The 20851-nt window shown below is 42.8% G+C and overlaps 1 protein-coding gene across 1 annotated transcript in view; it reads right to left on the reverse strand.

The window, feature by feature from the left end:
• The window catches only part of LMO1 (LIM domain only 1), a 109249-nt gene that overhangs the window by 15573 nt on the left and 72825 nt on the right, over window positions 1–20851 (reverse strand). Inside the window, exon 2 of the mRNA XM_069968020.1 lies at window positions 18741–18954. Coding sequence (XP_069824121.1) covers window positions 18741–18954 — 214 coding nt within the window. The remainder of the gene's footprint in view (window positions 1–18740; window positions 18955–20851) is intronic.

Here is a 20851-nt window from a genome sequence, read left to right on the forward strand (position 1 = left end):
GCAGAATTCTGAATGCAGCTCTGGATGTGACTAGAGTATAGCCTGGATAGATGAGCAGAATTCTGAATGCAGCTCTGGATGTGACTAGAGTATAGCCTGGATAGATGAGCAGAATTCTGAATGCAGCTCTGGATGTGACTAGAGTACAGCCTGGATAGATGAGCAGAATTCTGAATGCAGCTCTGGATGTGACTAGAGTATAGCCTGGATAGATGAGCAGAATTCTGAATGCAGCTCTGGATGTGACTAGAGTATAGCCTGGATAGATGAGCAGAATTCTGAATGCAGCTCTGGATGTGACTAGAGTATAGCCTGGATAGATGAGCAGAATTCTGAATGCAGCTCTGCAGATGTAAAGCAGCTGATGACCTATAATCTCCACAATAATAGAGGAGACTCTCAGCACAATGTGATGATTCGGCACTTTACTCAATGAGAAACCAAATCCTAAAAACCTGCCCCCCTCCCCCTCCCCCTCCCGTGACGGAGCGGCTCTCCGGGTGCTTTATCCCTCTCTATGAGGAATGGCGGCCGGCGCGCTCCGCTCTGGAGGAGACGTCTAAGTATCAGACTCCATATGGCCGAGCGTCTGGAAGATTCAGTGCCGCGACCTTGGCGTCATTTGTCTGCTATAATTACCAGAGCGGGTTATAACGTCCGGTATCCACCTGGAAATATGAGCCGGCGCACGCCGCCGCCATCTCCCACGCCGCGACGCATCCTTGAGCCAGAACACAGAGCGCTGTAGAAATGATATGTTGTTCTATTAGAGGCTATCGGGGTCCGCAAAGCCGCTTGTCATGTCCAGCCGCCAACGCCGTTATACCGTCAATAATACAGCGGCAGGTGCACAATGGGGTCAACGATGAAGAACGTCCCAGCATTGTTATCCACCGGTGTCGCTCTGCACTGCCGCTTTATCCCTGAAACAGGAGGTTCAGGATGAACAGAGCTGTAGCATGGTGGGAGGTCATAACCACCGCAGGATCTATAATAAATAACGCCGGTGACATCATCGCCAAAGCTTCCCGTTATTTACATTCTAGTTATTTGTAAACAAAGAATCACATTTATAAACAGAATGTAACAAAATGTAACAAAGAAGCTGGATGAATGGCGCTCATCACCACGGTAACAGGCGTTTGCATAGGACTGCCGGTGACGTCCAGCACGTTATCTGTACTGTACACATGTCGGAGAGTTGGGGGTAGTAGTGACGGACTGAGATCCAGGCTGCTACAATAGAGTGCGGGATGAGGGGCTGCTGAGCGCTCTAATCCTCGCTACATGTGGCGTCCTCCACGATGAATAATTCATGAGCGGGACAATAGTGTCCGACACTTTCCAGATTACAGGATAGAAAAGACCCCACACCCCACTATTTACATTGTAAAAGGGCTTCTGTCTGCTGCCCCCCCCCCCCCCCCCAGACAGGTTACACTGGGCAAGTTTATAGACACGTTCCCAATAACCCAAAGGATTCACAACAGAGGAGGAAACATCTGGTGCCGGTCGTAGGGTTAAATATTCTCCACCCCCTCAATATCAGCTCAATAAAAGCTATAGATGGTTTATACAGGTTACTGATCCCCCTGCGAGAACTCATCCTGGTCCCCTCCGCACTGCAACTACATGATAAAAAGAAGCCACAAAAATGTACAAGAATATAAGTATAATACTGCCCCTATATAGAGAAAAAGACTACTATAATACTGCCCCCTATATACAGGAATATACTACTATAATACTGCCCTCTATATACAGGAATATACTACTATAATACTGCTCCCTATATACAGGGATATAACTACTATAATACTGCTCCTGTATACAGGAATATAACTACTATAATACTGCTCCTATATACAGGGATATACTACTATAATACTGCTCCTATATACAGGAATATAACTACTATAATACTGCTCCCTATATACAGGGATATAACTACTATAATACTGCCCCCTATATACAGGGATATAACTACTATAATACTGCTCCTATATACAGGAATATAACTACTATAATACTGCTCCTATATACAGGAATATACTACTATAATACTGCTCCTATATACAGGAATATAACTACTATAATACTGCCCCCTATATACAGGAATATAACTACTATAATACTGCTCCTATATACAGGAATATAACTACTATAATACTGCTCCTATATACAGGAATATAACTACTATAATACTGCTCCTATATACAGGAATATAACTACTATAATACTGCTCCTGTATACAGGAATATACTACTATAATACTGGTCCTATATACAGGAATATACTACTATAATACTGCTCCTATATACAGGAATATAACTACTATAATACTGCTCCTATATACAGGAATATAACTACTATAATACTGCTCCTATATACAGGAATATAACTACTATAATACTGCTCCTGTATACAGGAATATACTACTATAATACTGGTCCTATATACAGGAATATAACTACTATAATACTGCTCCTGTATACAGGAATATACTACTATAATACTGGTCCTATATACAGGAATATACTACTATAATACTGCTCCTATATACAGGAATATAACTACTATAATACTGCTCCCTATATACAGGGATATAACTACTATAATACTGCTCCTATATACAGGAATATAACTACTATAATACTGCTCCTATATACAGGAATATACTACTATAATACTACTCCCTATATACAGGAATATACTACTATAATACTGCTCCTATATACAGGAATATAACTACTATAATACTGCTCCTATATACAGGAATATACTACTATAATACTGCTCCTATATACAGGAATATAACTACTATAATACTGCCCCCTGTATACAGGAATATAATTACTATAATACTGCTCCTATATACAGGAATATACTACTATAATACTGCTCCTGTATACAGGAATATATCTACTATAATACTGCTCCTATATACAGGAATATAACTACTATAATACTGCTCCTATATACAGGAATATAACTACTATAATACTGCCCCCTGTATACAGGAATATAATTACTATAATACTGCTCCTATATACAGGAATATACTACTATAATACTGCTCCTGTATACAGGAATATATCTACTATAATACTGCTCCTATATACAGGAATATAACTACTATAATACTGCTCCTATATACAGGAATATACTACTATAATACTGCATCTATATACAGGAATATACTACTATAATACTGCTCCTATATACAGGGATATAACTACTATAATACTGCTCCTATATACAGGGATATAACTACTATAATACTGCTCCTATATACAGGAATATAACTACTATAATACTGCTCCTATATACAGGAATATAACTACTATAATACTGCTCCTATATACAGGAATATAACTACTATAATACTGCTCCTATATACAGGAATATAACTACTATAATACTGCTCCTGTATACAGGAATATACTACTATAATACTGGTCCTATATACAGGAATATAACTACTATAATACTGCTCCTGTATACAGGAATATACTACTATAATACTGGTCCTATATACAGGAATATACTACTATAATACTGCTCCTATATACAGGAATATAACTACTATAATACTGCTCCCTATATACAGGGATATAACTACTATAATACTGCTCCTATATACAGGAATATAACTACTATAATACTGCTCCTATATACAGGAATATACTACTATAATACTACTCCCTATATACAGGAATATACTACTATAATACTGCTCCTATATACAGGAATATAACTACTATAATACTGCTCCTATATACAGGAATATACTACTATAATACTGCTCCTATATACAGGAATATAACTACTATAATACTGCCCCCTGTATACAGGAATATAATTACTATAATACTGCTCCTATATACAGGAATATACTACTATAATACTGCTCCTGTATACAGGAATATATCTACTATAATACTGCTCCTATATACAGGAATATAACTACTATAATACTGCTCCTATATACAGGAATATACTACTATAATACTGCATCTATATACAGGAATATACTACTATAATACTGCTCCTATATACAGGGATATAACTACTATAATACTGCTCCTATATACAGGGATATAACTACTATAATACTGCTCCTATATACAGGGATATATACTACTATAATACTGCTCCTATATACAGGAATATAACTACTATAATACTGCTCCTATATACAGGAATATACTACTATAATACTGCTCCTATATACAGTAATATAACTACTATAATACTGCTCCCTATATACAGGGATATAACTACTATAATACTGCTCCTATATACAGGAATATAACTACTATAATACTGCTCCTATATACAGGAATATACTACTATAATACTGCTCCTATATACAGGGATATAACTACTATAATACTGCTCCTATATACAGGAATATAACTACTATAATACTGCCCCTATATACAGGAATATAACTACTATAATACTGCTCCCTATATACAGGAATATAACTACTATAATACTGCTCCTACATACAGGAATATAACTACTATAATACTGCTCCTATATACAGGAATATAACTACTATAATACTGCACCTATATACAGGGATATAACTACTATAATACTGCTCCTATATACAGGAATATAACTACTATAATACTGCTCCTATATACAGGGATATAACTACTATAATACTGCTCTCTATATACAGGAATATAACTACTATAATACTGCTCCTATATACAAGAATATACTACTATAATACTGCCCCTATATACAGGAATATAACTACTATAATACTGCTCCTATATACAGGAATATAACTACTATAATACTGCTCCTATATACAGGAATATAACTACTATAATACTGCTTCTATATACAGGGATATACTACTATAATACTGCTCCTATATACAGGGATATAACTACTATAATACTGCTCCTATATACAGGGATATAACTACTATAATACTGCTCCTATATACAGGGATATAACTACTATAATACTGCTCCTATATACAGGAATATACTACTATAATACTGCTCCTATATACAGGAATATACTACTATAATACTGCTCCTATATACAGGAATATACTACTATAATACTGCCCCCTATATACAGGAATATAACTACTATAATACTGCTCCTATACACAGGAATATAACTACTATAATACTGCTCCTATATACAACAATATAACTACTATAATACTGCCCCCTATATACAGGAATATAACTTCTATAACACTGCTCCTATATACAGGAATATAACTACTATAATACTGCTTCTATATACAGGGATATACTACTATAATACTGCTCCTATATACAGGGATATAACTACTATAATACTGCTCCTATATACAGGAATATAACTACTATAATACTGCTCCTATATACAGGAATATAACTACTATAATACTGCTCCTATATACAGGGATATAACTACTATAATACTGCTCCCCTATATACAGGAATATATACTACTATAATACTGCTCCTATATACAGGGATATAACTACTATAATACTGGTCCTATATACAGGGATATACTACTATAATACTGCTCCTATATACAGGGATATAACTACTATAATACTGCTCCTATATACAGGAATATAACTACTATAATACTGCTCCTATATACAGGAATATAACTACTATAATACTGCTCCTATATACAGGAATATAACTACTATAATACTGCCCCCTATATACAGGAATATACTACTATAATACTGCTCCTATATACAAGAATATAACTACTATAATACTGCTCCTATATACAGGAATATACTACTATAATACTGCTCCTATATACAGGAATATACTACTATAATACTGCCCCCTATATACAGGAATATAACTACTATAATACTGCTCCTATATACAGGAATATAACTACTATAATACTGCTCCTATATACAGGAATATAACTACTATAATACTGCTCCTATATACAGGAATATACTACTATAATACTGCTCCTATATACAGGGATATAACTACTATAATACTGCTCCTATATACAGGTATATACTACTATAATACTGCTCCTATATACAGGAATATAACTACTATAATACTGCTCCTATATACAGGGATATAACTACTATATCACTGCCCCTATATACAGGGATATACTACTATAATACTGCTCCTATATACAGGGATATAACTACTATAATACTGCTCCTATATACAGGAATATAACTACTATAATACTGCTCCTATATACAGGAATATAACTACTATAATACTGCTTCTATATACAGGAATATACTACTATAATACTGCTCCTATATACAGGAATATACTACTATAATACTGCTCCCTATATACAGGAATATACTACTATAATACTGCTCCTATATACAAGAATATAACTACTATAATACTGCTGCTATATACAGGGATATAACTACTATAATACTCCCCCTATATACAGGAATATGACTACTATAATACTGCTCCTATATACAGGAATATACTACTATAATACTGCTCCTATATACAGGAATATAACTACTATAATACTGCTCCTATATACAGGAATATAACTACTATAATACTGCTCCTATATACAGGAATATACTACTATAATACTGCTCCTATATACAGGAATATAACTACTATAATACTGCTCCTATATACAGGAATATAACTACTATAATACTGCCCCTATATACAGGAATATAACTACTATAATACTGCTCCTATATACAGGGATATACTACTATAATACTGCTCCTATATACAGGGATATACTACTATAATACTGCTCCTATATACAGGAATATACTACTATAATACTGCTCCTATATACAGGGATATAACTACTATAATACTGCTCCCTATATACAGGGATATAACTACTATAATACTGCTCCTATATACAGGAATATAACTACTATAATACTGCTCCTATATACAGGGATATAACTACTATAATACTGCTCCTATATACAGGAATATAACTACTATAATACTGCCCCTATATACAGGAATATAACTACTATAATACTGCTCCTATATACAGGGATATACTACTATAATACTGCTCCTATATACAGGAATATAACTACTATAATACTGCTCCTATATACAGGAATATAACTACTATAATACTGCTCCTATATACAGGAATATACTACTATAATACTGCTCCTATATACAGGAATATACTACTATAATACTGCTCCTATATACAGGAATATACTACTATAATACTGCTCCTATATACAGGGATATAACTACTATAATACTGCCCCCTATATACAGGGATATAACTACTACAATACTGCTCCTATATACAGGGATATAACTACTATAATACTGCCCCCTATATACAAGGATATAACTACTATAATACTGCTCCTATATACAGGGTTATAACTACTATAATACTGCCCCCTGTATACAGGGATATAACTACTATAATACTGCCTCCTATCTGTGAGGACGTGTGTTTGTAGCTCTCCTGCATTGCTCTGATGCCTGGAGAAAGCCCAGGGCGGGGCCACCCTGGGTGGGGAAGCTCCCCAAGCGAGGCCCAGGCTCCAAGGCCTACACTGGGAGACAACTCCCAGCATTCTAAGGTGGATGAAAATCCCAAAGTTACCAGTAATGAAGAGAAAGTAAGCGGCACAAGTAAAAGTAAAGATATGAAGATGGAAGTAAGCGAGAAAGCTAAAGAAACAGCAGCAGCAAGCTCAAAGCCAAGTCAGCAAAGTGAGCGCATGGTGAGACAAACAGGAGAAGCAGCAGGTGCACAGCCCCCCACTCCTGCACCCAGACAGAAGAGGACATCTCTGGAGAGACAGACCCTGCAGGAGAACATCAGGCAGCAGGTGATGGTCTCCAGGATGGTGGGTCAGGGCAAGACAAGATCTGCAGCAAAGCAGGAACCAGGTGACTGCAAACAGCCTGAGAGACCACAGAGGCCGACACCTGAGGAGAAGGAGCCAGAGAGACCAGCAGAGAAGGAGCCAGAGAGAGCACCTGAGCTGCAGATGGCCGAGGAGATCCCAGGTCTGGTAAGGAGGATGGGGGAGCTAAAACATCATAAGCAAATGCTGCAAGTACAGATTGACTGTATATATAATCTAAAAACTGTCCACCCTGAGAGTAACACTCTGTATGATAACAAACTGCACTCACTAAGTATTGAGCTGGCTGAGGTGGTGAGGGAGATGGACTGTGTCCTGGAGAGAATGGGGCCTCTGGCTGAGACTTACCACAACCAGGAACGCTTTGCAAAACAAGCACGAACTGCAACATCCCAGTCCAGACCCTCAGACGCTGCGTCTATGTCCCAGCGAGGGCCCCGTGTCATCCTGCAGGCCCCAAGCTTTGTGTTCCAGGAGGGCAAGAAACACCAGCAGGGACCACAGCAGCCAAAAACATCTCTGGCCGTCCCTGAGCAACAACCTATCCCTCAGAGTGCACATGCACTACAAGTCCCAGCCAACACTGCACGGCAGCAGGACTGTGTAGAGTCATCGGTGTGTGAGACTGAGGATAGTAATGTTGATCGTTCTGTGTCTGACCCTCAGGCAGCAGCACATGGACTACAAGTCCCAGGAGTAACAGCAAAGGCACTACAAGTCCCAGACTACATTGCACAGGGGCAGGATAATGGAGCGTCATCTGTGTGTCAGACGGTGGACAGCGATGGAGGTCAAGGTTCACCTTACCCTCAAACAGCAGCACATGGACTACAAGTCCCAGGAATAACAGCATTGGCACCACAAGTCCCAGCCAACAGTGGACAGTCATCTGGGTGTCAGACTGTGGACAGTAGTGGTGGTCATGGTGTACCTCAGGGGTCAGGGGTTGGAGGGGATACGCAGTCTGTGTGGGACATGGAACCATCTGATGATGCCATGGTAGATGGGGTGGTGGAGATAGAAAATAATGTTGCATGTGATTTCCCCCCATTACCCCCACATGTTGAGGCTGCCCCCTCTAGTACAGATCCTCACCCTAAACCCCCTGAGAGTGCCCCCCGTCAGGAACCTCCCAGAAACGCCTGGAGTCGGGGTGCTCCATCATTCACCCCCAGTGCCCATTATACCGGCCAGGCGTTTATGAGGAGGAACGTGGTGAGGTTCAAGCATAAGGGCAACAAGGAAGACCTCCCTGCCAGGAGACTGGTGATCCGGGAGCTCCTGTGCCACCAGATGGGGTTCTCACCAGCCGACATCCTGGCCGTAATAAACCTTCCAGACAGACAGGGCTATGACGTTAGCTTTAAGCTCATGTCCAGTCTGGATCGGTTTTGGGCGCAGTTTCCCAGGTTTAGGGACACAGAGAGCTGGAGTAAGTTCATTCTCATTCCCATTTCTAAGCCCGATACGGCCACGGTAAATATCATCTTCTGGAATGAGTCTGTTCCCCCCCAGGATATAGTGGTATGGCTCAGGAGACACTGTGACCTCATGTCTGACCTCACCAAAGCCCGTGATGATGATGGTATCTGGACTGGAGGGTGGCGGGCACTGGTGAAACTACGGCAGCATAATAACATCACGCTGCATCTCCCCAATTCCTTCTTTATTGGGAGAGAGAAGGGGGTCTGTTTCTACCCCGGTCAGCCCAGGAAATGCTTCAAGTGCGGTAAACTGGGTCATGTGGTGAGTGTGTGCACGGTGCTGAGGTGCAACCTGTGTGGGGAGGTCGGCCATGTCAGTTCCATCTGTAAGAACATCCGCTGTAACCTATGTGGTAGGATCGGCCACCCGCACAGGGAATGCCCAGATGCCTGGCACAATATATGTGGAGACCTCCCTGACCAGGACTTGCTGGCGGCGGCAGATGTCTTAGAGGAGGAGGCTCTAATATCAGGGACAGTACTGACCAGACAGGAGGTCCAGCGGGGGTCAGATAATGTAACACCAGGTCCATCATCAGAGGGGGTGCAAGCACACACACAGGGGGTACAGAGACGCACAGAGGGGGTACAAGCACCCATAGAGGCCACCTCAGACCAACAGCAGTCACAGACAGTCTCCTCTAAGTCACCATCTGTTTTTGAGGAAATTAAGAGCAATAAGAGGAAGAAAAAAGACCCGTCCTCCCGAAAACCTGAGGAGAGTCCCAGTGCAGGCCAGAGGGCCAAGAAACCAGTCACTAGCGGTGATGGAATCATGGTCTTATCCAATAGATATGATGTCCTCTCAGAATCAGATGGTGACTATGAGAAGGAGCTAGAAAGGATAGATAAAGAGTGTGAAGAGGACACAGGGCTCCCCCGCACAAAAAAGAAAACACCTACTGTAGAGACTCCGACACAGTCAGATATGGAGACTGGAGGTAGAGACAGCGACTCTGACATGTGATGATGGCAGTCACTAATATGGTCTTCCTCTATTGTCTTCTTATGGCTGGGTTCTCATTAAACATCATCTCCAGTAATGCCAACAGTATAAAAGTAAGAAGGACGAGACATGCAGTATACGACCATCTGAGACACCTTAATGCTGATGTCATCTTCTTACAGGAGACACGTCTAACGTCATCTGGACTGTTGACTGAGGCCCAGAGAGATTGGACGTCTGGTCCGTCCTTTTGGTCACTGGCTGTAGAGCCTTATGCTGGAGTAGCCATATTGTTTAACACCACTGACGTGACTGTGCATAGGATGACTGAGGTTGTTATGGGAAGGTGTCTGGTCCTTGAGGTCACTGTCCACGGCAGACGACTGAGGTTTATTAACATCTATGGCCCACAGACAGTGACTGAGAGGATCCATGTCCTTAATGAGGTGAAGCCATACCTATTCACTTCTATTCCTGTAGTATTAGCTGGAGACTTTAACGTTGCCCGGTCATCAGGTGACAGGTCCTCCGGCAGAGCTGTGGTCAGGGACTCTACAGTCCTTAATAACATGATTTTGCAGGCTGGTCTGAGTGACGTCTTTGCACAGGGTGGGAGGAGGCCGAAATTCACATACTGCTGTGGTGACAGGAGGAGTAGAATAGATCTGGCGTTTGTGAATCCTACAGAAACTGTAAGCGGGATAAGTGAGAAAGCCGTCCCATACTCCGACCACCTGGCCTTGTGTTTCTGTCTGGGAGTCGCTAAACGTCCAGATCTCGGTAGGGGGTTATGGAAACTTAATTCCAGCCTCCTGGATGACGTTTATGTCCAGAATTGTGTTCACTCCCTCCTCCAGAACCAACTTGAGAGAGTGGATTTTTATGACAACATGGCTGACTAGTGGGAGGATGTCAAAGAGGAGATCCGCTCCCTCTTGAGGAAACTGTCTATTAAGAGAGGGAAGAATAAGTATAGCCAGTATCTAAGACTGCGTAAAGAATTGGAGTCACTCTATTCGGCGGGTGGGGATGACCAACAAAGGATTGACCGGCTGAAATCTGAGATGAGGCAGTATCAGTACAGTAGGTATACCTCCCTGGTGGTTGAACGGGATTATGGGTCCTTAGGGTCTCCTGATCCCTTTGAGAATTGCCGGGAGCGGGTGACAAAGAAATTAATCTCGGGTCTCACTGACTCCCAGGGTGTTTTGCAGGAATCGCGGGAGGGTATCCTGGGGGTCGTGAGATCTTACTATACTGACTTGTTTCAGAGGAAGGTTTTGGATGAGGAAAAAGTGACCCAATTCTTGGAGGCAACTCCACTCCCTGATACTAACAATTTGGACTTTTCTCCTTTGACAGCAGAATTATCGGTAGAGGAGGTCAAAGAGGCCATTGATAAGTTACATCTGAAGAAGGCACCAGGTCCAGATGGTATTACAGCAGAATTCTATAAGAAATTCAGAGACCTCTTGGCTCCAGTCCTCGTGGATGTATATAGAAATTGTCTTGAAAATCACCTGATGCCTCCATCCATGAGGGTCTCATCGCTAATTCTGCTGTCTAAAGGTAAAGACCCTAGCGACATCAAGAACTGGAGGCCAATTGCCCTCTTGAATGTCGACAGGAAAATTCTGGCAAAAATTCTGTTTTCTAGATTAGTTTGTTTGTCCCCGGCACTGTTGGCAGGCTGTCAGTATGGCACGGTACAAGGGCGGAACATCTCTGGAGCGGTGCTCTCTATCCGGGAGATGTTTGAGAGATGTAAAGCCCTTAGGTGTGGGAGATATGTTGTAGGTCTTGACCAGGCTAAAGCCTTTGACAGAGTGGATCATGCGTATCTATGGGCCACTTTATCAAAGTACGGTATTCCGGGACAATTCATAAATTGGTTGAAGACTTTGTACTGTGAGGCTGAGAGCTTTCCTCTGATCAATGGTTGGCAGGGTGACACGTTCAGGGTAGAGGCAGGGGTGCGACAAGGTTGCCCACTGAGTCCACTGCTGTATGTGTTTGCTATCGATCCGTTCCTGAGGTCACTGCAGCGGTGTGGTTTTCAGGGGGTACCAGTCCCCCATTGCTTGCCCCTGGATGTTGTTGCCTACGCGGATGATGTGACTGTAGTGATATCTGAGCCTCGTGAGGTGGAGATGTTGTCTGCAGCCATCAGAAGTTACTCGGAGGCCTCAGGGTCTCTGGTCAACCTTGAGAAGAGTCAAGCTTTCTGGACATTGAGTAGAGACCCAGATTTTGATCTGCCGCAGTTTGCCAAGGCCTCCACCCATATTAAGATCCTTGGGGTTAAATTTGGGAGGGACGATAATTCCAGGCTAAATTGGGAGGAAAAGTTGGAAGCCGGAAATGTAAAGGTTCAGCCATGGAAGAACTGGAGGCTGACCTATAGAGAACGGGTTACGATGTTGAAGACTTACCTGGTCCCCGTCTTCTTGTACGTCTCTGTCGTCTTTCCTTTGCCAGAATCTTTCTCGGCTAGGCTCTTTAGCCTGTTCTTCCAGCTCTTATGGGGGAACAGGTTGAACCCAGTAAAAAGAGGGATAACCTACCTGCAGAGGAGAGAGGGTGGGCTAGATATGTTAAATCCAAGGGTGTTCTTTGACTCCATGTTTCTAAAAGTTAATTTTGGTTGCCTGGACTCAAATAACAGTCCTCTGTGGGTGAATAGTATCAGGGATTGGATATTGCCTTTTGCAGAATCCTGGGTGCGAGGCGGCAGTCTCAAGAGGGGGAGATCGACTCGTGGCTTCCTCCCCCAGTATCTGGAGTACGGTATAAGATGTCTCAAGAAATGGAGTATTGATAAGTGTTTCATTGAGATTAAAACCAGGAAAGATCTATACTCCAGAGTGTGTAGGACCTTCTACAGTGTACAGCCTGTACTTAGAGACTGTCCGACCACAACCCTGCAGGACAGTCTGAGGCTTCTTAATGGTCCGCGGCTCCCCCCTAAGTTCTGGGATATTGCCTGGCTGTCATTACAGGGGAAGCTTTTTGTCAGGGGAAATCTAAAGTTCCTCAGTGTGTCAGATCGCATGTGTCCCTTGGGTTGTCAGCAGGAGGAGACTATGCTTCACTTCATCTCAGAGTGTTGGGGTGGACGGAAAATCTGGTGTGACGTATCCACCAAGCTAAAGATCCCCACATTACAGTCCCTGAAATACCCGGAAATCATCTATGGGGTCACATCTAATGGGAATAATATCAACCGGGGGACCCTGTATCTGATCATCTCTGTGACCAAGTACTACCACTGGCACACAAGAACGCGAGTCTCTGTCCATAGTGAGCCATTCAATCACAGCAAAGCCATATCCCTCATTATGTCAGAGCTCAGGTGGATCCAGGCACTAGAGGTCAGGAAAAAAGGGGAAAACATCAAATTATGGAGGAACGTCCATCTGGACTAATGTATTGTATTGTATATTGTCATGGAGGCTATTACTTACTTTTTATTTCCCTTTAGTTAAAATGGACTTAAGTTACAATTAGCATAATTTTATTTTATTATGCACAAGTATAAGTTATACTGTATGATTATTTATTTTTTTCTGATGGAAAAGTATTTCTGTATTTATGTTTGTTTTATACCAATAAAAATTGCCTCCTATATACAGGAATATAACTACTATAATACTGCTCCCTATATACAGGGATATAACTACTATAATACTGCTCCTATATACAGGGATATAACTACTATAATACTGCTCCTATATACAAGAATATAACTACTATAATACTGCTCCTATATACAGGAATATACTACTATAATACTGCTCCTATATACAGGAATATAACTACTATAATACTCCTCCTCTATACAGGAATATACTACTATAATACTGCTCCTATATACAGGAATATAACTACTATAATACTGCTCCTATATACAGGAATATAACTACTATAATACTGCCCCCTATATACAGGAATATAACTACTATAATACTGCCCCTATATACAGGAATATAACTACTATAATACTGCTCCTATATACAGGAATATAACTACTATAATACTGCCCCTATATACAGGAATATACTACTATAATACTGCTCCTATATACAGGGATATAACTACTATAATACTGCTCCTATATACAGGAATATAACTACTATAATACTGCTCCCTATATACAGGGATATAACTACTATAATACTGCTCCTATATACAGGGATATAACTACTATAATACTGCTCCTATATACAGGAATATACTACTATAATACTGCCTCCTATATAAAGGAATATAACTACTATAATACTGCTCCTATATATAGGAATATACTACTATAATACTGTTCCTATATACAGGAATATAACTGCTATAATACTGCCTCCTATATAAAGGAATATAACTACTATAATACTGCTCCTATATACAGGAATATACTACTATAATACTGCCTCCTATATAAAGGAATATAACTACTATAATACTGCCTCCTATATAAAGGAATATAACTACTATAATACTGCTCCTATATATAGGAATATACTACTATAATACTGTTCCTATATACAGGAATATAACTGCTATAATACTGCACCTATATACAGGAATATACTACTATAATACTGCTCCTATATACAGGAATATAACTACTATAATACTGCTCCTATATACAGGAATATAACTACTATAATACTGCTCCTATATACAGGAATATAACTACTATAATACTGCTCCTATATACAGGGATATACTACTATAATACTGCTCCTATATACAGGAATATAACTACTATAATACTGCTCCTATATACAGGAATATAACTACTATAATACTGCCCCCTATATACAGGAATATACTACTATAATACTGCCCCCTATATACAGGAATATACTACTATAATACTGCTCCTATATACAGGAATATACTACTATAATACTGCTCCCTATATACAGGGATATAACTACTATAATACTGCCCCCTATATACAGGAATATACTACTATAATACTGCTCCTATATATGATGTGGGAGGGGCAGGTACAGTACTGTGCGGTAGGAGATGGTAGTCGCTATTATATATTATCGTCCTCTTTGTGAAGAATATTTTCCTACTTTTCTATAAAATGTCTTAGAAACTTCTACTTGAGAGACATTTGGGCGGCTCATGGATGTGGATGTGGCGGTGTCTCAGATGTGGCGGCACTTTGCTCTATGACTGTGATAGAAGAAGGTGGCATCGTCCTGAAAGAGAAGAGACTGCTGAGGAGTAGCGCGGTCTGACTCTGTGCAGCGTCTCTGCTTGATGTATAAATAGCGCGCTCTTTGTGCCGCTCCCGAGCCGCCGCCGCTCCTCACACAGGAACCGATGAAAAAACGGGCAATTTATCCGGAGTCTTATTACCTGGAGTAACCGCAATTATATTATAGGGAAATAATACAGACCCCCCCCGGTTTACAGGAGTTCCGGAAATATCTGGAAGGGGCGCAATTACTATGTTTACCCTGTACAGGCCTGACTGAACGCCGCGCACCATGTGGCGCCACATTATCAGACTATGGCCCAATCAGCAACTACTTCTACAGCTACTGGAGGGTACAGATATCCTGTGTATGGAGAGGTAGTCACAGCTCCGCCCCCTGTATATCCTGTGTATGGAGAGGTAGTCACAGCTCTGCCCCCTGTATATACTGTGTATAGAGAGGTAGTCACAGCCCCTCCCCCTGTATATCCTGTGTATAGAGAGGTAGTCACAGCCCTGTCCCCTGTATATACTGTGTATAGAGAGGTAGTCACAGCTCCGCCCCCTGTATATCCTGTGTATAGAAAGGTAGTCACAGCCCCTCCCCCTGTATATCCTGTGTATAGAAAGGTAGTCACAGCCCCTCCCCCTGTATATCCTGTGTATAGAAAGGTAGTCACAGCCCCACCCCCTGTATAATCTGTGTATAGAGGTAGTCACAGCCCCGCCCCCTGTATATCCTGTGTATAGAGAGGTAGTAACAGCCCTGCCCCCTGTATATCCGGTGTATAGAGGTAGTCCCAGCCACGCACCCAGTCTATCATGTATATAGAGAGGTAGTCACAGCCCCGCCCCCTGTATATCATATGTATAGAGAGGTAGTCACAGCCCCGCACCCTGTATATCATGTGTATAGAGGTAGTCACAGCCCCGCCCCCTGTATATCCTGTGTATAGAGAGGTAGTCACAGCAACGCCCCCTGTATATTCTGTGTATAGAGAGGTAGTCACAGCCCCGCCCCCTGTATATAATGTGTATAGAGAGGTAGTCACAGCCCCGCCCCCTGTATATCCTGTGTATAGAGGTAGTCACAGCCCCGCCCCCTGTATATTCTGTGTATAGAGAGGCAGTCACAGCCCTGCCCCCTGTATATAATGTGTATAGAGAGGTAGTCACAGCCCTGCCCCCTGTATATCATGTATATAGAGAGGTAGTCACAGCCCCGCCCCCTGTATATCATGTATATAGAGAGGTACTCACAGCCCCGCCCCCTGTATATCCTGTGTATGGAGAGGTAGTCACAGCCCCGCCACCTGTATATTCTGTGTATAGGGAAGTAGTCACAGCCCCGCCCCCTGTGTATTCTGTGTATAGAGAGGTAGTCACAGCTCCGCACCCTGTATATCCTGTGTATAGAGAGGAAGTCACAGCCCTGTCCCCTGTATATAGAGAGGTAGTCACAGCCCCGCCCCCTGTATATCCTGTGTATAGAGAGGTAGTCACAGCCCCGCCCCCTGTATATCCTGTGTATAGAGGTAGTCACAGCCCCGCCCCCTGTATATCCTGTGTATAGAGAGGTGGTCACAGCCCGTCCCCTGTATATCCTGTGTATAGAGAGGTAGTCACAGCCCCGCCCCCTGTATTTCCTGTGTATAGAGGTAGTCACAGTCCCGCCCCCTGTATATCCTGTGTATAGAGAAGTAGTCACAGCCCCGCCCCCTGTATACCCTGTGTATAGAAAGGAAGTCACAGCCCCGCCCCCTGTACATCATGTGTATAGCGGTAGTCACAGCCCCGCCCCCTGGATATCCTGTGTATAGAGAGGTAATCCAAGCCACGCCCCCTGTATATCCTGTGTATAGAGAGGTAGTCACAGCCCCGCCCCCTGTATATTCTGTGTATAGAGGTAGTCACAGCCCCGCCCCCTGTATATCATGTATATAGAGAGGTAGTCACAGCCCCGCCCCCTGTATATCCTGTGTATGGAGAGGTAGTCACAGCCCCGCCCCCTGTATATCCTGTGTATAGAGGTAGTCACAGCCCCGCCCCCTGTATTTCCTGTGTATAGAGGTAGTCACAGTCCCGCCCCCTGTACATCCTGTGTATAGAGAGGTAGTCACAGCCCCGCCCCCTGTATATCCTGTGTATAGAGAGGTAGTCACAGCCCCGCCCCCTGTATATCCTGTGTATAAAGAGGTAGTCACAGCCCCGCCCCCTGTATATCCTGTGTATAGAGAGGTAGTCACAGCCCGTCCCCTCTATATCCTGTGTATAGAGAGGTAGTCACAGCCCCGGCCCCTGTATATCCTGTGTATAGAGAGGTAGTCACAGCCCTGTCCCCTGTATATCCTGTATATAGAGAGGTAGTCACAGCCCCACCCCCGTATATCCTGTGTATAGAGAGGTAGTCACAGCCCCGCCCCCTGTATATTCTGTGTATAGAGAGGTAGTCACAGCCCTGTCCCCTGTATATCCTGTATATAGAGAGGTAGTCACAGCCCCGCCCTCTGTATATCCTGTGTATAGAGAGGTAGCCCCCTGTACATCATGTGTATAGCGGTAGTCACAGCCCCGCCCCCTGGATATCCTGTGTATAGAGAGGTAATCCAAGCCCCGCCCCCTGTATATCCTGTGTATAGAGAGGTAGTCACAGCCCCGCCCCCTGTATATCATGTGTATAGAGCGGTAGTCACAGCCCCACCCCCTGTATATCCTGTGTATAGAGAGGTAGTCACAGCCCCGCCCCCTGTATATCCTGTATATAGAGAGGTAGTCACAGCCCCGCCCCCTGTATATCCTGTGTGTAGAGAGGTAGTCACAGCCCCGCCCCCTGTATATCCTGTGTGTAGAGAGGTAGTCACAGCCCCGCCCCCTGTATATCATGTGTATAGAGAGGTGGTCACAGCTCCGCCCCCTGTATATTATGTGTATAGAGAGGTGGTCACAGCTCCGCCCCCTGTATATTATGTGTATAGAGAGGTAGTCACAGCCCCGCCCCCTGTATATCCTGTGTGTAGAGAGGTAGTCACAGCCCCGCCCCCTGTATATCCTATGTATAGAGAGATAGTCACAGCCCGACCCCTGTATATTATGTGTATAGAGAGGTAGTCACAGCCCCGCCCCCTGTATATCCTGTGTGTAGAGAGGTAGTCACAGCCCCGCCCCCTGGATGACCAACATGTTCCATATACAGATATTTCTTACGCTGCGTCAGGTTCTTACCTTAGGTAATCTCGTCGGCACAGGATAAGATTCGCCTTAGTGTAGAGTGTGGATCCCACCTCCCCCAGGCGGCAGTCGCAGCAGGCGCACTTCAGGCAGTCCTCGTGCCAGTATTTATCCAGCGCCTTCAGCAGGTAGCGGTCTTTGATCTTGCGGTTGCAGCCGGCGCAGCCTTTCTGTTTCCCTTTGGGTTGTACTGACAGCATCGGCACTCCTAGAAGAGAGGAGAGGAGGAGGATGAGGCCACATACTGCGGGTTATAGGTGACATAACAGCAGACATGAGCAATCTATCCTGAATAGAGAGAAGAGGAGGAGGAGGAGGCCACATACTCTGGGTTATAGGTGACATGGCTACCTGACATCTCTGACCCACACAGCCCAGATACCATGGATTAAAGGGGTATCACATTCCCGGCAATACTCCACCTTACCAGCCCTCATAAGTGTGTGTGTGTGGGGGGGGGGGTTCCTGAATGTTCAGATAGGTAACTATGTGCCACAATATCCTGAATAGAGAGAAGGCGCAACAATGTATCACAGAGAGACAGAGAGCAGACATGACCAATCTATCCTGAATATAGAGGAGGCACGACCAATGTATAACAGAGAGATAGAGAGCAGACATGACCAATCTATCCTGAATAGAAAGGAGGCACGACCAATGTGTAACAGAGAGACAGAGAGCAGACATGACCAATCTATCCTGAATAGAAAGGAGGCACGACCAATGTGTAACAGAGAGATAGAGAGCAGACATGACCAATCTATCCTGAATATAGAGGAGGCACGGCCAATGTATAACAGAGAGATAGAGAGCAGACATGACCAATCTATCCTGAATATAGAGGAGGCACGGCCAATGTATAACAGAGAGATAGAGAGCAGACATGACCAATCTATCCTGAATATAGAGGAGGCACGACCAATGTATAACAGAGAGATAGAGAGCAGACATGACCAATCTATCCTGAATAGAGAGCAGACACAATCTATCCTGAATAGAGAGAAGGCACAGCCAATGTATAACAGAGAGACAGAGAGCAGACATGACCAATCTACCCTGAATATAGAGGAGGCACGACCAATGTATAACAGAGAGATAGAGAGCAGACATGAGCAATCTATCCTGAATAGAAAGGAGGCACGACCAATGTATAACAGAGAGATAGAGAGCAGACATGACCAATCTATCCTGAATAGAAAGGAGGCACGACCAATGTATAACAGAGAGATAGAGAGCAGACATGACCAATCTACCCTGAATAGAGAGCAGACACAATCTATCCTGAATAGAAAGGAGGCACGACCAATGTATAACAGAGAGATAGAGAGCAGACATGACCAATCTACCCTGAATAGAAAGGAGGCACGACCAATGTATAACAGAGAGATAGAGAGCAGACATGACCAATCTATCCTGAATAGAGGGGAGGCACGACCAATGTATCACAGAGAGATAGAGAGCAGACATGAGCAATCTATCCTGAATAGAGAGAAGGCGCAACAATGTATCACAGAGAGACAGAGAGCAGACATGAGCAATCAATCCTGAATATAGAGGAGGCACGACCAATGTATAAGAGAGATAGAGAGCAGACATGAGCAATCTATCCTGAATAGAGAGCAGACACAATCTATCCTGAATAGAGAGAAGGCACAGCCAATGTATAACAGAGAGATAAAGAGCAGACATGAGCAATCTATCCTGAATAGAGAGGAGGCACGACCAATGTATCACAGAGAGATAAAGAGCAGACATGAGCAATCTATCCTAAATAGAGGGGTGTAATTCTTATCATTGTTTCATAATATTGATAGTAGGAGAAAATATCACAAAACGTAAAAATATGTTAAACAACAGCGTTTTACTGATGACACACAGACATGACCAATCCATCCTGAAGAGACACACACAGCAGCAGTCTATGGAGAAGGGGGCAGACATGACCAATCCATCCTGAAGAGACACACACAGCAGCAGTCTATGGAGAAGGGGGCAGACATGACCAATCCATCCTGAAGAGACACACACAGCAGCAGTCTATGGAGAAGGGGGCAGACATGACCAATCCATCCTGAAGAGACACACACAGCAGCAGTCTATGGAGA

Source organism: Dendropsophus ebraccatus, chromosome 4, assembly GCF_027789765.1.
Source record: "Dendropsophus ebraccatus isolate aDenEbr1 chromosome 4, aDenEbr1.pat, whole genome shotgun sequence".
In the NCBI taxonomy this organism is placed as follows: Eukaryota; Metazoa; Chordata; class Amphibia; order Anura; family Hylidae; genus Dendropsophus; species Dendropsophus ebraccatus.